At 46.5% G+C, this 16,415-nt stretch overlaps 1 protein-coding gene across 2 annotated transcripts in view; it reads right to left on the minus strand.

Moving 5' to 3' along the window:
* PPP3R1 (protein phosphatase 3 regulatory subunit B, alpha) overlaps nt 1–14,577 on the minus strand; it is a 60,406-nt gene extending 45,829 nt beyond the window's left edge. Inside the window, exon 1 of one of the 2 annotated variants that reach the window (XM_072746100.1) lies at nt 14,264–14,577. In XM_072746100.1, coding sequence (XP_072602201.1) covers nt 14,264–14,266 — 3 coding nt within the window. In that variant the 5' untranslated portion in view covers nt 14,267–14,577. Of the gene's footprint in view, nt 1–977; nt 1,030–14,263 lie in introns of those variants that run through there. The other variant, XM_072746101.1, reaches the window with a different exon arrangement.
* Between the last annotated feature and the right edge of the window lie 1,838 nt (nt 14,578–16,415).

Below are 16,415 nucleotides of genomic sequence, written 5' to 3' on the forward strand. Positions count from 1 at the left end.
AAAAAAAAAACCTAATTTTCATTACCTACAATCACATCATTTTCACCGACTTTTGTTCAGAATACCAAATAAAATACTGAAGTTGTTTTTACTACATAAAGCCTAGGCTCTGGTGATAGAAGGTAACCTAGGGACAATTTCTAAGAGCTGCCTTGAAGGAAGGTGGTCAGAAAGTACAAACTTCCAGTAACAAGAGAAATACGTATTAGAGATATAATGATGACCAGAGCTAATGCTGCTATTTGATATATATGAAAATTGTTAAGAGTTCTCATCACAAGGAGAAAAAAATTATTTTTCTTCTCTTTTTACTGTATCTATAGGAGATGATGGATGTTAAATGAACCTATTGTGTCATTCATTTCATAACATACATGAATCAAACATCACTGTAAGCCTTAAACTTACACTGATGTTATGACAATTATTTCTCAATCAACAGAGGGCAAGTGGGAGAGGAGGATGCACTTAACTGCCAGAGTGAGAAATTTGTGCTCTTTTTCTGGTATTCAAGAAATACAGAAAATATAATGGACCTTAAGAAAAAATCTGTAATGAGACTTGCAATCTAATAAAAAGAGACACTTGAGGAAGTGCTCCCCGCTTCTCTGCAGGCAGATGTTGGTGTCTAAAATTGCAGTGGCCCTCTTCAGACAAGTGGAGCTTTAATGTAAAGTGGATCTATGCCCCTGATGAAACTGGGTCAACTGCTGAACCACCCTGTAACTCTCTGATTCTAGGCTTCTCAGTTTGTGAAATAATACATTCCTTATTATTTAGGCCACATTTAGTTGGGTGGGTATTCTGTTACTTATAGCCCAACACTCAGATACATGTGCTACTTTGTTAAAAATTACTGGATAGAAAGCTACACAGAAATCACAGAAGCATGAAATGATTATGAAACTCAGATCTTCCAAAAATACAAATACTAGTTTTTACTACATTAATTTTTAAAAATTTAAACAGCAGGGCACCTGAGTGGCTCAGCTGGTTAAGCATCCAACTCTTGGTTTCAGCTCAGGTCATGATCTCAGGATTGTGAAATCCAGCCCCGCGTCGGGTTCTGCACCAGGTATGGAGCCTGCTTAAGATTCTCTGTACTCTTCTCCCCCTCCACTACTCCTCATGCACTCTCTAAAATAAATAAAATTATAGCATTCTCTCAGCATTTAATTGTTTGACACGGCCTATGAGTCAAGTGTGACCCAAACGAGTAATAGGATGTCCAAACAGCCGCTACATGTCAAGTTCAAACTAGGCAAGCAGAGTGATCAGAAGAAACTTAGCACCTTATAATAGCTCTACTGAAACATATTCACGTGTATGTGTTTGTATATATATAGAGAGAGAGCATATATACTGTATTCTAATTTTATATATACACGTATATGTACACATACACTATATTGTATTACAATATTTTCTTCCACATGCTTGACTCAGTCTGCTGTGAAGTCTTTGGGAGCTATGTCTTTTTTTCTTTCATCTTTGTAACGCTTAGTTTTATAGCTGTAGTAGGCAAACATAAGTGTTTGGTAAATTAAGAAATCAAAGATTTAGAGTAACAGTTTCACTTTATCAGCTGTTCTAGAATATATCTAGTACAAAAACGTTATGTTAGATCAGCCTAAGTAAATAAAAATGTTATTTATAAATTGAGTCTCCTTTATTTATGAAAAAGTCTACTTACTCCTTAATGAATAACATTCTCACATGCAACTGATAATTTACTCAGATACATAAAAATATCTCCAAGCATAAGAGAAATCCTTTAACTTTTAGAATCAATACTTTGCTTTCCAATAGCTTTCCCATTGTGCTAATGCACTTGAGCTTTGTAATTGTTTATTCATAAGACTTTCAAAGACCTCCCTAGCCCTAGACGATAAATATAACTAACCTAGTTGCATTTTGCTGGATTCCCAAGCCAGCAGAAAAAAAATGTCTACTTATACCTATCCATTATTTACATTCATATTCCATGAGAGATATTACAATGGGAACTAGCTTTACAAAAATGAGTAAAAATGCATCCCTTACTTTAGAGGATCCCACAGGTAAGGGGAGGCAACTAAACACAATGAAATATGGTATGTACTATCATGAAAACTATCTATGAATGACCATTAATTGCTGGAGGGAGTTGGGAAAGTTTTCATAGAATGCCACTAGAATAGATCTTAACGTTTGTGGGACAAAGGAGGATGACGGTGCAGATGGAAGAAAGAGTACATACAAAAGCATTTACACGTTAAAAAAAGAAGAAGAAAAGAAAAAAGAGGAGGCACTTGAGAACCAAGTAGTCTGACTTGGTTAAACACAAGGATGGCCAGAAATAAGGATCAGAACACGAGTGTTATACAAAGGAATTAAAAATTTTAATATAAGAAGATATATAGCACTAACTTTTAAGTAAGGCAGTGACACTGGATTTCCTTTTCAGAAGAAAAACTCTAGTGGCAATATGAAAGACAGAATGAAGAAGAAACTGGAGGCAAAAAGAGCAAAGCGTTAAGTAGGCTATGGAAATAGTCCCCATAAGATCTAAATGAAATTCCAACAATGCCAGTGGCAATAGGGATAAAGAAGCCGACTCATTTGTGGGATTTATAACATGATACTTATATTCCTGAAAAAAAACATCCTCTTAAAACTACATATTAAAAATAGCATGGCTTGGGACCCCTGGCTGGCTCAGTCTGTAGAGCATACAATTCTTGATCTCCTTGATCTCGGAGTCATGAGTTCAAGCTTCACAATGGGCATAAAGCTTACTTTAAAAAAAATAACATGGCTTAAGGAAAACAGAGTTGGAAGCAGACACTCAAAACTTAGGCAATTAGAGTACTAACAAAACCAACAAAAATCCTAACTAAGCATAGGTAAAGATGTGTTAGCTAACAAGTAAGTATGGGACTTTTAAAAGGTATACGAGAGTAAAAGAAAAAGGGATATCTGAAACTAAATTATAGAAACACGAGAAAAATGCACAAATATCTGAGGGAATTATGCAATAAATTCTTCCAATATAGGTAAATGGCCAAACTGAGTCAAGAGAAAGAATGTGGGCTACATGGATAGTATAAAATGCTATTATTCTTGCTACTTTTAGTTGCTAATGTGTTTTGGATTCAGTTGCTACTACCTAATAGCACAAAGCATTAATATGCTGAGAACATTATAAATATACTTTCCTCTTTATCAGTAGTTACATGAACCAAATTGGAATTCCTCAGAAGTCCCTCAGGTAAGTGACTGAGCCTCCCAACCCTACACCAGGTCAGGCCACATATTCCTACATTGCACTGTCTTAGGACAGGATGTAACTGATGATTGATTGCTTAAGACTTAAATAGTAGGGGGGCACCTGGGTGGCTCAGCAGTTGAGCATCTGCCTTCAGCTCAGGGAGTGATCCTGAAGTCCTATCAAGTCCCACATCTGGCTCCCTGCAGGGAGCCTGCTTCTCCCTCTGCCTGTGTCTCCCTGCCTCTCTCTCTGTATCTCTCATGAATAAATAAGTTAAAAAAAGAATTTAAAAAAAGACTTAAATAGTAGTAAAGGGGAGAAAAAGGCATACCAGGTTTCCAGATAGGAGTGAATGAATAGATACTGTTTCTAGGAAGAAAAATTAGGGAGTAATTGAAACATGCATTGGAATACAATAATGAATGTGGTTTTAGTTCTGAGGAGTTGAGGGGACTTATAGACACCCTCATTTAGATAAATATCCTGTAAGGGGTCAGATCCACAGACTGGAGCAGAAAAGAATGATGCAGGCTGAAAATACGAATCATCAGTACACAGGAGACGATGAAAATAAACAAAGAGTATATGTATTCACTCAATTCACTCATTCAACAAATGTTTATTAAGCTCCTGTAATATGGAGGGGTCTACGCTGGCAGCTGGCAAAACACAGGAACACGGTCTGACCTGGCACGGGGGTAGGAGACTCCATTACTTATTTGAGGGACTTCTGAACCATTCCAAACATAGCCTATGCAAAAGGCTCAGATGATAGATTAAACAGACGGCAGAAGAAATCTAGCATCCGATACGGAATAAAATGCTAACAAGACCACGTTGCTAGAATATAGAGAAAAAGCAAGAACATGGGTAAAGAAGCGGAAGTAAACAGGTAGAAGCTACAGAGTCCATGGGCTATGCGAAGGCTATGTTAATACCATAATATACAGGATTTTAAATGGAAAAGTGATGCAATCAATACTTGAGAACCTTGGACCAAACCCAGATAAGAAGCTAGGAACTAAGATTAAAAATGGTCAGAGATGGAGAACAGCAACTAGCAGAAAATGTCACAGAAGCCAAAAAAGGAAAGAACTCCAAGAGTCTCCAAGAAGTTCCAACATTACAAAGAAGTCAAGTTAAGAATGAAGAACCAAGGAGATTTAATGAGTACCAAATGGATTTCCAGACACTACTGTCACCACGATCTGAGGTGGTTTTATCCCCCTTTTACACTACTAAATAAGGTCAAGAGTTTATGGTATTTGTTCAAGGTCACACAGCTAATGAATGGCAGAACCAGAATCTAAATTCAAATCTTTCCAACTCCAAAGCTCCTGCTGGTATTAGAGGATTACTGCCAACACAGTAACTTTCAGTGAACTGCAGATACATAATCATTCTAGACCAGTGCTATCTAATAAAAATTTCTGCTCTGCATGGACAGAAACGTTCTGTATCTGCACAAATGCAGGAATCACTAGCCACAAGTAGCCACTAAGCACTTGTAAGGTAGCTATTGTGGCTGAAGAACTGAATTTATCATTTTACTTAAGTTAAAGTCATTTTAATTAAAATTAAACCACATGTGGCTATGGAATTATACATCACAGATCTAGACTGTAGTAGATTGAAAAGCAAGAAAATGAGCAAATAGAATCAAGAAGTATGATGGTAAAGATAGAAAGTGACAGTCAGATAGGAAGGCAGAGCTTAAGTAATCTGATTATTCATAAATTCGTTATTTACTTGAAAAAGATTATTATGAATTTGTTTGTAACTCATAAATTCTATTTGTTAAGAAAACAGTTGCAAGACAGACACAAAGTCACAGACTTCTCTTATTACCCCATTACACTTGTTTTTCGTGACATTCCAATTTTTATTAAAGACTGCCTTACAAGTAAGTAATATTACAGGATGCCAGCTTATTGCACGTCTGTAACAGGAGATTCCCTGTGGCATCACACTCCGGCAGATACAATAAAAAAATCAGCTCTGAAACTAGACAGATTAAGGATTAAAAAATAAAACTGCTAACAGCTTCATTAGGGCCAACAGGTTGCTATGCTTCACTGTCTTGTACTTAGGTTTTAAAATGCATACTTAACTCTCACACACAAATTAAAACAAATACTCTAGGGATCCCTGGGTGGCGCAGCGGTTTGGCGCCTGCCTTTGGCCCAGAGCGCGATCCTGGAGACCCGGGATCAAATCCCACGTCGGGCTCCCGGTGCATGGAGCCTGCTTCTCCCTCTGCCTATGTCTCTGCCTCTCTCTCTCTCTGTGTGTGACTATCATAAATAAATAAAATTAAAAAAAAAAAAATACTCTATTATATACAAGGGACAAAAGAGACCCGGTTAGAGTACAGATAAGTTTAATAATGCTACCCAAACAAGTGGGTAAAACATTTCAGAAAAACATTTCAGAAATGTTTTTTAGGATAGCAATAGATTATCACATGGCCCTCCTTATGATAATCATAATAAAGGGCTTTAACTGACAAAACAAAACTCTGAGGAAGGAACTTCTAAGAACCTATGGCCTGTTGCACTTTCAATGCAAAATTTTAAAATATTTCCAATAAAAATCGTCAAGAGTCTAAAAAAAATTTATAGCACAAGATTATAAAAATCAAAGACAAACCCAAAAACATATTAGTCATATCTCATTCCTGTGCCAGATATATGCTCAACTCATGATCACAAAAAAGGTATGAGAGTTCAAGGAGAAAATTCAGAAAAGGAAAGTAGATGTGCGCTGTTAAATAAAAGCTTTATTTGGAAAGTATAAAAGTGAGGAAGTAAATTTAATCTGGCAAGCTTGAAATAAAATAGATGCTTTATAGGACTACACTTTGGAGGTTACTTTTTCTAAGAAACTGTTATCCATTTAGTTAATGCATAATAAGGTGATAAGTGGAAAAATAAGCACAAAAAAATGTTCTAATAAAATATTTTCTTGGAGGCCTAGCTGGCTCAGTCCACAGAGCACATGGCTCTTGATCGCAGGGTTATGAGCTCAAGTCCCACATTGGATGGAAAAATTACTTAAAAAAATTTTTTTTCTAAGTAATTTTGTAAAATATTGTCATAGTTAGAACCTTGTTAAAATACCAACCTCAACAGTTACAAAATTGCTACCTGATTTTAAAAATTATGCTCAATTGTTGAGTCAGTGCTTACAATGAAATTCAGTTAAAACCCTTAGAATAGGGATGCCTGGGTGGCTCAGCGGTTGAGCATCTGCCTTCAGCTCAGGGCACGATCCTGGAGTCCCCGGTTCGAGTCCCGCATCAGGCTCCCTACATGGAGCCTGCTTCTCCCTCTGCCTGTGTCTCTGCCTCTCTCTCTGTGTGTCTCATGAATAAATAAATACAATCCCTTGGAATAAAACTAATAGTAATAAGCTAACTAGAGCATGGTATCATTAAAATCTCTTTAAACTTGACTTTTGCAATCTTTTTAAATAAAAACTAAATTATTAAAAAAGTAATGTATCCATAGTGTCAGAAGTTTAAAAAAGGAAAAAGGATGAAAAAATACAAAAAAACCAAATGTTTTGTTATTAACGCATACAATAAAGTATGTAAGAAACTCAAAAGTGATCAATACGAGAGAAAGGGGTGCCCTGAAAAGGCTCACGCACCATTTTATACCTTTTGGTATAATCTGAATTTTAAGCAAATGTATTAATACTGTCTTCAGAACCTTAAAAAAAAAAAAAAAAAGGAATATCAATCTGCAAGTAGATGTTCCCCTTACATAAAACCTAAACTCAGAAAATGGTTTCTTTTAAACCTATGTAATTTTATCAGAAGTTATGAAAACAAAGACTGACAAAGCATTAACCCTCTTTTCTTGTTAATACTCTTGTTTCCTATATTCATGCCCTAGGTCACTGACCCACTGGTGCTCTCTCCTGGGTCCCATTTACTATTTAATAACATTTATTTAATACCCTATTATCAAATCCCCCCAAATCAGCATCATAATCCTTTTCCATACTCCTCACCCTCCATCTCACCCCATTTGCCTCAGCCTTTAATCTCAACTTCAGATGATCTTACCTTAAACTTATCTTGAATTTACTGAGATAATTTAGGCCACCTCACATGAACTCCATCATTAAAACATATCTGCTGCCGTGGCCCACTCACCTCACTCTGATTTTTTACCCTCTCTTTAGACGTCCTTTCTTTCCCTTTATCCCTCTTCTTTCTGCCACTTCTAGCACTCATTCCATTAATTATCCTTTCTTACAGCTCCCTCGCCTGGCTTCTCTTCTAATTCTAAAGAATACCAACACCTGCTATCCTAAACAGAACTCACCCCAACTGTAAGCCACTGAAGTCAACCTTTCTTTGTCCCTCTTTTCCTATAAATGCCTCAATAGAGGAACTTACACTCATAGCCTCCGCTGTGTCATCAGCACTCACTCCTTTATTCCACTTATTCAGCCACGTATTTCTTCTTCAAACTCTATTTCGTATCTGGTACATACCACGTATTTGTAACAGAAGAGTGAAAAGACAAAGGCAAGGCCTCTGCATTCTGAGTTTACATCCCCTTGCAATCTTATTCTCATTACCTAGGATTTAATTGAAGTTACTGTCTTAAAGATCATGACCTGTATAACAGTCTTCATCTTTATCTCCTTCCCTCTCATGTTAACGGATGAAAAAAAAAAAAATCTTACTGCCTAAGAAGAGTCATATTTCCTCCTACCCCCTTGGGGAACCTCGAACTATTAATAATTCCATCTTTTCCCTTTGAATCCTCAACCACACTCTCTTTCCAGGCGAGTTCTTTTAGCCCAAAATAAATCCTTCCTCAAACCTAAACTCTGTAGCTTTTTGTCTTGTCTCTTTCTAGTCAAAGCTTTAAAGAGGAGTCTATACTCAATGTCTGGCCACCCATTTATTCCTCCACTCCCTGCATCCTGGCTTTCCTTGCTACCAGCACAAAATGGTGTTTTCTTGTAGTCTTGCCAGGGTCACCAGACCTCTCCTGATGCCTCTAAGATACTTTCAAGTTCTTCTCTTTCCTGAGCTCTGCAGTATCTAGGCCCTGCTGACTCCTTCAGATGTGACATCACTCTAACTTCCCAACCCTCTCTGGCAATTTATTCTCAGACGGCCTTCAGATTCCTCATCCTCTACCTACCTAAGTGAAGGGTTTAGGGTTTGCCCTCTTCTCTTCTCATTTTATATTCTTTCTCCACAGCATTTCACCCAGTTTCCTGGCTTCAACGACTTCATAACAGATCTGCACAGACAATGCTCAAATCTTCGATCCTAGTCCAGATTTCTCTTCTGAGCTCCAGATAGCCAGTTTACCTTTTGGCCATTTCCACCTAGATGACCCGTAACTACTTAAAAAGATTTTATTTGAGAGAAAAAGAGTGAGCCAGGAAACTGGGTGAAATAAGTGCACATGAGCAGGGAGAAGGGGGAGGAGAGGGAGAGGGAAAGGGAGAGGGAGAGGGAGAGGGAGAGGGAGAAACAGCTCCCTGCTGAGCAGGGAGCCCCACTCAGGGCTCCACCCCAGGACGGTGGGTGGCATCACAACCTGAGCCAAAGGCAGATGCTTAACCAACTGAGCCCGTCTAGGTGCCCCGACCCACAACTACTTTTTTTTTTTTTTAAGATTTTATTTATTTATTCATGAGACACAGAGAAAGAGAGACAGAGACACAGGCAGAAGGAGAAGCAGGCTCCCTACGGGGAGCCCGATCCCGGGACCCCGGGGCCACAGCCTGGGCTGAAGGCAGCGCTAAACTGCTGAGCCACCCACCCGGCTGCCACCCCACAACTACTTTAAATCCAACATGTCCAAAATAGAAATCACCATCACTCCCTCCTATCTCCTTTTCCTATACCGCCTAGGCAGAGGATGTGCAACTCCAAAACAGTCCCGGAGGATGCTGATGCAGCCCGTTCAGGACCCGCATACTGAGGATCACTGCCCTAATGCATTACCTTTGCTCCCTTCACGCTATCCGGTCTCCTCTACCCTAGGCCATGGAATCTATGCAGCAAGCAGCTTTAATATTTCACAGCGCTCTATCTTACTGAACATACGGAATCTTGCGACACAGCATTCCAAGCATTAATATTCAGATGATAAGAGAATGCTAAAGGGAACAGTCAACCCGGCAAACTGGAGTTTCTTGAGGAGAGGACAATTCTTCTATCTCTAGAACTGAATCTTACCCCAGCAGGTGCTCAGTAAACATTTGCTGAACGGATGGTACTACCTTCTGTCCGGTCACCCAAATCAGAAGCCACACCCTTGAAAGGGTACACCCTTTTTCTTCCCTATAATCCAACAGTCATCATCAGTCCTATTCCTCTACCTCCCAAAATGCGTCTCATTCTTGGTCTCTCCTCTCCATTTGCACCGTTGCTAGTCTTTCAAGTCCTTATTTCTCACATGAATTACTGTAACAATTTCTTAATCGGTCCCCACACCTATATTCATTTATTTTATTATCCACATGGCCACCAGACTGATCTCTCTACAAAAGTCATTAAGACAATGTCATTCTTCTGCTTAAAAATAATGGTTTCCCACTGGCTTCAGGAGGGAAAAAAAATGTTACGTCTTCCATGTGACATGCAAACCCGTCTACCTGACCACCCCCATCTCCTTTCCACCCTACCCCGCTACCTCCAGCCATGCTAAACTGCCTTGTGCGTCTCATGTCTCTACGGTCATAAACCTAAAGCTCTCTGTCTAGACCACGGTCTCACTGACTAAACACTCCTCCTTTTAAGACTCAGCTCAGACACCATCTCTTCAGGAAGCTGTCTCTGAGTGGCATTCTTCTCCCTGCCCCATCCTCACCACAGTTCAGATTAAGCCTCTCCTCTGATTTTTAAGATTTTTAAGTAATCTCTACACCCAACGTGGGGCCTGAACCCAGAGCCCCAAGATCGAGCCGCATGCTCCACTGACTGAACCAGCCAGGCACCGGGCAACTCTTGCCTGCCCCGTACTCTTCGGCACCCCATGTTCAACACACGTCACAATGCATAATTGTCTTGTTTACTCCACTTGATTAAGTTCCTTGGAAATTACAAATGTGTCCTGCTTGTATAGTGTGAGGTGCGCTAACAGATATTCCAACTAAAATTTTAAAAAATCCATTCCTCGATATTCTCTAAATAGTGGCTCTCAAAATTCAGCACATATCAGAATTAGGGGGAAAAGCTATGAAACCGAGACTGCTTGCCCCCCTCCCTAGAGTTCTGAATTCAGCTGGTCCAGGGTGGGGACCCAACGAGTCCCCAAATGGCACTGACTCTGCTGGTCCAAGTTATCAGTGCTCCAAATGTTTTCTGTTCCTATCTCCAGGATTTAAAAAGTCATCTTTTCCTAGATATTCCAACTCTGCCTTCTGCAATTCTAATAACCTTTTTAAACCCAATTCAATTGTCGGCTCCTTCATCAAACTTTCCCTAAACCCAGATGAAACTAACCTTCTCTTTCCTCAATTTCTATCGGACTTTGTGTGTATTATTCATAGGATAACTCACATTAACTTTTCTTTATACCTATTGGCATTTGTCTAATGTTCTAGCCTTAAATGAAGGTAGAAACCTGCCTTAATCATTTTAATACCCTCAACACCGAAGCACAGTAACCAGTGAACAGCAGACAAAAATCTACAAGTATTTGTGATACGAATGAATCCCTGTTGCTTGACCAGACTCTGGGCCCCGGTCTGACTCACTTAATCCTCCTGGCCCAAGAGGACCTCCTTCCGCTCCCTTGTACTCATCCTTGCCTTACCACCCATGACAGATGCCTCATCTACCCGCGGTTACCGGGTCCTTGCCCTGCTTTGTTGACTGACCCTTATTAGCTTCTCCACCTTGCAATCTACGCTTTTGTAATTTTCTCATCCATTTTGGGGACATAATGAGCAGAGAAAATTTTCTCCTTATGACTAATGTGAATTTTAATTCTGCTGGCCATAAAGCAAGTTGCGTGCTTTGTTGTTGCTATATAGCCTTTGTCACGGAATCTAAACTAAAATATGTTGGGTGCAACTCTAAGTGTAGGTATTGAGGACAGCAATAAATGTTTTAAGTTCTATTTATAGATTATGGAGATAATTTTAACACAAAGCTTAAAAACACAAGGACATAAAAAGATCACTTTTAAAATTAAGGGTTTTCCTAAGGAATTTTTTTTTAAAAAGCCAATTACTTATGCACAGTATTCATATATGCATCCAAAATAAAATCCTATTTTTAAGTTATCTTAAGTACGTGGTAAAAACTATTTCTGATACATGAAAATGCCCCTACAAAATTTACTCCTCCAAAAATCCCTCAAGAGACTTTTCAATCACACACACCTAGATGTGTGATTTATCATTTTTGTTTCATCATTTTATTTTTTCTACATGTAACACTGAAGTACTCTAAAATACAGATGCCCACCTAGAGAAAAAAATTGTGAAGACATATATTTTTTTTTATTTCAGCAAATATACACTATTTCATCAGAGACAACTGACCGTTAGTGGTTTAAGGAGAATTCCTAGAAGCTCAGGACTCAGCTGTGGTATGTGTACGTTATATCTAAAATCTTCATCCCACCTGAATGCTCAGGTGAAAGGAGGAAAAGACTTAACTCTCAGGAAAAAAAAGAAATAAACTACTCTTACATAGCAACTAAAATAAATACCTGTCAGAAAAGATTGTTCATAGGTTCAATTCCATCTTTTTACTTTCTCCTTACTTGAATTAATCAGCGATATTCTTAAGTTTATCCATAAATTAAAACCCACTGACAAAATTGTAAATACGTCCATGACACTCAGTTGTAATAAAACTTTCCAAAGGGAATGAAAATTTTCAGAATTCTATGCTCACTTAACTAGAAAAATGAACTAGATCACTCCAAAGCCCAAATTATTTGAGCTAATTAATATCCCACATAGCAGAGTTGAGCTATAGGTATGGTCTCGATACTTTCAAACCAGTGTTGCATTCAACAGACCAAAATCATTCTAAAGTTGGGAAATTACTGTCATAACAAATCCGTTAGGTCCAAAATGGTACTGAGACCATGGCAGAAGCAAGAACCCAGAGAAAATCAGAAAACACTGAAAACTGGTAAGAAGGAAATAATGACGGGGGGGGGGGGGGGGGGGGAACAATACCGCTAAGATAAATCTTAAAATACCTTTTTCAAGATAAGAAAACAGTACCAGGAAGTTAAAATTAAGAGCTGAGAAAGTATTTCCCAAATCCAATGTGTTGGGTCAAAAAGGGGGGGGGGGGGTCAAAAAGGGGACACAGCACAGGAAACAAACCAACACAGAGAGAAGGAAACCAGCTCATTCTGATATATAATCCATTCGCCACAAAAGGCTGGATCTTTTGTAGCTGGGTCGTTATTGCTCACAATGTACTGTTTACAAATGCTGCAAAAACACTAGCAGCCGTGGCCAAAAATCTTCAAGATCCTGACCTTCTAGGAAAATGCATGGGTGAGGAGGGGGGCCTTAGAGTTCTCAGGTGCAGCTCCTAACTGCAAAAAAAAATCTATGTCAACAAAAAAGACTGCAGCACAGACAGCCATGATCTAAGCCGGTTTCTGCAGCAGCCTGCAGACACCTGGGCTCCTTATCTGGGGGGCAAGTCCCTGAGCTGGGCCTCCGGGTCCGTAACTTGGGGGGCAGGTCCCCGAGCTGGGCCTCCGGGTCCCTAACTTGGGGGGCAGGTCCCCGAGCTGGGCCTACGAGCTCCCTAACTTGGGGGCAAGTCCCTGAGCTGGGCCTCCGAGCTCCCTAACTTGGGGGCAAGTCCCTGAGCTGGGCCTCCGAGCTCCCTAACTTGGGGGGCAGGTCCCTGAGCTGGGCCTGCGGGCTCCCTAACTTGGGGGCAGATCCCCAGCTGGGCCTGCGGGCTCCCTAACTTGGGGGCAGATCCCCAGCTGGGCCTGCGGGCTCCCTAACTTGGGGGGCAGGTCCCCAGCTGGGCCTGCGAGCTCCCTAACTTGGACGCAGGCCCGGAGCTGGGCCTGCGAGCTCCCTAACTTGGGGGCAGGCCCCGAGCTGGGCCAGGCTTCCTCCCCACCCCGACTCCCGAATCCTCCGCAGCCCCTTCCCCCGGGACCCCCGCGGGCTAAGCTCACAGCCCGCGCCCCGCTCGGTCCTGGAACACCAAGGCCCACGGCAGCCGCGAGCCGCCGTCTACACCTCCGGGCCAGCGCCGCCGCCTTCGGGGAAGGGCCCGCGCCCGGGTCACGGCGCACACCCGGGGCCTGGGGGCGCCGCCAGCTCCGGGGAGGGGAGGGGAGGAGCGGGAAGGGGAAGGGGCCGGGGAGGAGAGGGGAAGGGGCCGGGGAGGCGGCCAGGCCCGGCGGCGCGGGCTGCGGGGCGCGGGGCCCGGGGCGGGGGACACACCCTGGCTCGGCCCCCAGCGCTGCGGCGCGGCTCCTACCGGGGATTAACGCGAGGGGAAGGAAAGACAAGTTTAAACCGCCATGATTCAAACGACAAGCTCGAGAGGCAGAGGGAGCTCGGCGGGCGGGCAGGGGAGGCCCGGGCGGCGGGGACGCGCCGAGAGCCGGGGCCGCCGACCCGGGCACCTCCGCCGGGGGGGTGGGGGGAGCCCGACGCTGCAGCCGCGGCCGCGGGGCCCGGGGACGAGGCGGCGGGAGGCGGCGGGAGGCGGCGGGAGGCGGCGGGGCCCTGCGGAGCCGCGGAGCTTACACGCAGGCCCCCGAGCGCGTCCGCAGCTGCCCGGGATCCGGACGAGGCCGCCTCGGAGTGAGCCCGGGGGCGGGCGGGGGCGGGGAGCGGGGGCAGGGGGAGGACGGGAGGGTCCACGTGGAGGCGGCGGCGGGGGCGGCCCGGGGCGGGGGGACCGGAGGCCCGTCCGGCAGCCCCTCTGCGCCCCCGGCCCCGGCCCCCGCGGCCCCGCCAGCGGAGGAGGAGGGGGAGGAGGAGGAGGAGGGGGAGGAGGGGGAGGGGGCGGCGGGCGCTCACCATGTTGCTCGGCGGTCGGCGGCTCGCGCGGCGGGAGCGGGAGCGGGAGCTGGAGGCGGCGGCGCTCGGAAGGGCTCCCGCAGGCGGCGGCGGCGGCGGCCCTCGGGGCCCGCGGGGTGGGGGAGGGGCGGCGGCCCTCGGGGCCCGCGCGGCGGGGGGCGGGGGCGGGGGCGGGAAGCGGGTCCCGAGCCGGAGGGAGCGGGCGGGCGGGCGGGCGGCTCGGGGGCTGCAGCCGAGCGCTCAGGCGGGGCCGCGACCGACTCTGCGGAGGCTCGCGCTGACCCGCAACCTCCAGCACGAGCGCGGGGGAGGGCGGCGGAGGGCGGGGCCGGCGGGGCGCCGCGGGGCGGCGGGGGCGGGGCCTCGGCGCGGCGCACATCCGGGAACCCGCGCGCGGCCCGGGGTGGGGAGCGCGGGGCGCGCGAGCACGTCCCCCCCGCCCCGTCCCCCGCCGTCTGCGTGCGCCGCGCGGGGGACGTCGTGACGTCGCGCGGCGGAGCCCTTCCTGTCACGTGGCTGGAGGCGGGCGGGGGGAGGAAGCGCGAGGGGCGCGGGGGCCCGGGCGGCGGCGGGGAGCCGGGGGCGGGGCGGGCGGAAGGTGTCGGGGCCGCCCGGGCGCTGCGGCAGAAGCGGGAACCGAGGGGAATGGCGGCGCCGGGGGCTCGGCCGAGGTGCAGCGGGGTCGCCCGCGCCCGCTGGGAGCTGCAGGGCGGGGGGCCGGGGCGCTCCCTCGGGGCCGCCCCGTCTGTTGGAGTCTCGCGGGCCCCGGAGGGGGGCGGTTACCTGCCCGGGAAGCAGAGCCCGTGAAGGGAAACGGAGAGCGGAAGAGCCCGGGGGGAGGAGAGGGACGTGGGGGGGCAGGGGAGGGGGGAGAGGGACGTGGGGGAGGGGACGGGAGTGGGGGGAGGGGAGGATGGGGGGAGGGAAGAGGAGGGGGAGGGGCGGGAGGGAGGGGGGCGCTGGGAGGAAGGAGGGGAGGGGACTGGGCAGGGAGGAATGGGGAGGACGGAGGAGGCAGGAAGAGGACGTGGAGGAGGGGAGGGGGCACTGGGAGGGAGGAGGGGGAGGGGAATGGGGAGGACGAGGGAGGGAAGAGGAGTGGGACGTGGGGGGGGAATGGGGGAGGAGAGGAGGGGCGGGAGGGAGGGGGCCCTGGGAGGGAGGAGGGGGAGTAGAGGGGGGAGGGGACTGGGGAGGCAGGAGGAGGACGTGGAGGGGGAGGGGAGCGGGGGGGAGGGGAGCGGGACGCGGAGCGGGGCAATCCGAGCGGGAGCGGGACCGCCCAGGATGGTGGGGACCACCGTGTGCATCTGCTGTGACCACTTGCTCCTTTTCGAATTCTTGCTAACTCGGGGATCACGTGTGAGACGCAGCCCGGGCAGGTGTGGGGAGTGTGGGGACGCCCCTGTGGGCGAATCCTCCGGAGGCTCTTAGAGGCCATGGGCGAGTGGCCCCCACCTGGGAGTCCTGCTCCCTGCTGGGGTCACCTGCCCTAGGGCAGGTCCGCCCCCACCCCCACCCCCTCCCCCCTCCCCCGTGCCCCGACGTTGAGCTGACCCGCGGCCTCCTCCCGCGCATCCATCCAGGAAAGGCCAAGGGGGCCGCGCTGCTCCTCCTGCTCCCTGCGTACGTTGCTGTTTAGCCCCCGATGTGCCCTCCCGAGCTAAGCTGCGTGTCCCGTGTGTTATTTTTGATGACTTTATCCTAAAATTAAGACGCACCCTCTTTGTTTTTGCTTTAAGCAGTACATAAAAAAGACTCCCCCACCCTTGGGCAGCCCGGGTGGCGCAGTGGTTAGCGCCGCCTGCAGCCCGGGGCCTGATCCTGGAGACCCGGGATCCAGTCCCGCATCTCCTCCCTCTGCCTGTGTCTCTCCCTCTCCCCCTCTCTCTCTATGAATAAATAAAATAAAATCTTTAAAAAAAAAAAATCCGCCGCCGGGAGGTGATCCCTGCAGCTGCGCCCGTGTGGGGGCCCTGGGACGTCCTCCGTGAAGGGATTAAGTACCAGGAAAGGACTTTTGTGGGATGCAGTAGCTTTAGAGTAACCCGCGGTCTCGTGGCGGTTTTGAGCCAGTTTAGACCACGGGCGCCCAGCAGGTGTGTGCTGTGCAGGTGAGCCCGAGATTGGGAAGTGAGGCAGCGTGAGAGGT

The sequence above is a fragment of the Vulpes vulpes genome, unplaced genomic scaffold (assembly GCF_048418805.1).
Source record: "Vulpes vulpes isolate BD-2025 unplaced genomic scaffold, VulVul3 u000000657, whole genome shotgun sequence".
Taxonomy (NCBI): Eukaryota; Metazoa; Chordata; class Mammalia; order Carnivora; family Canidae; genus Vulpes; species Vulpes vulpes.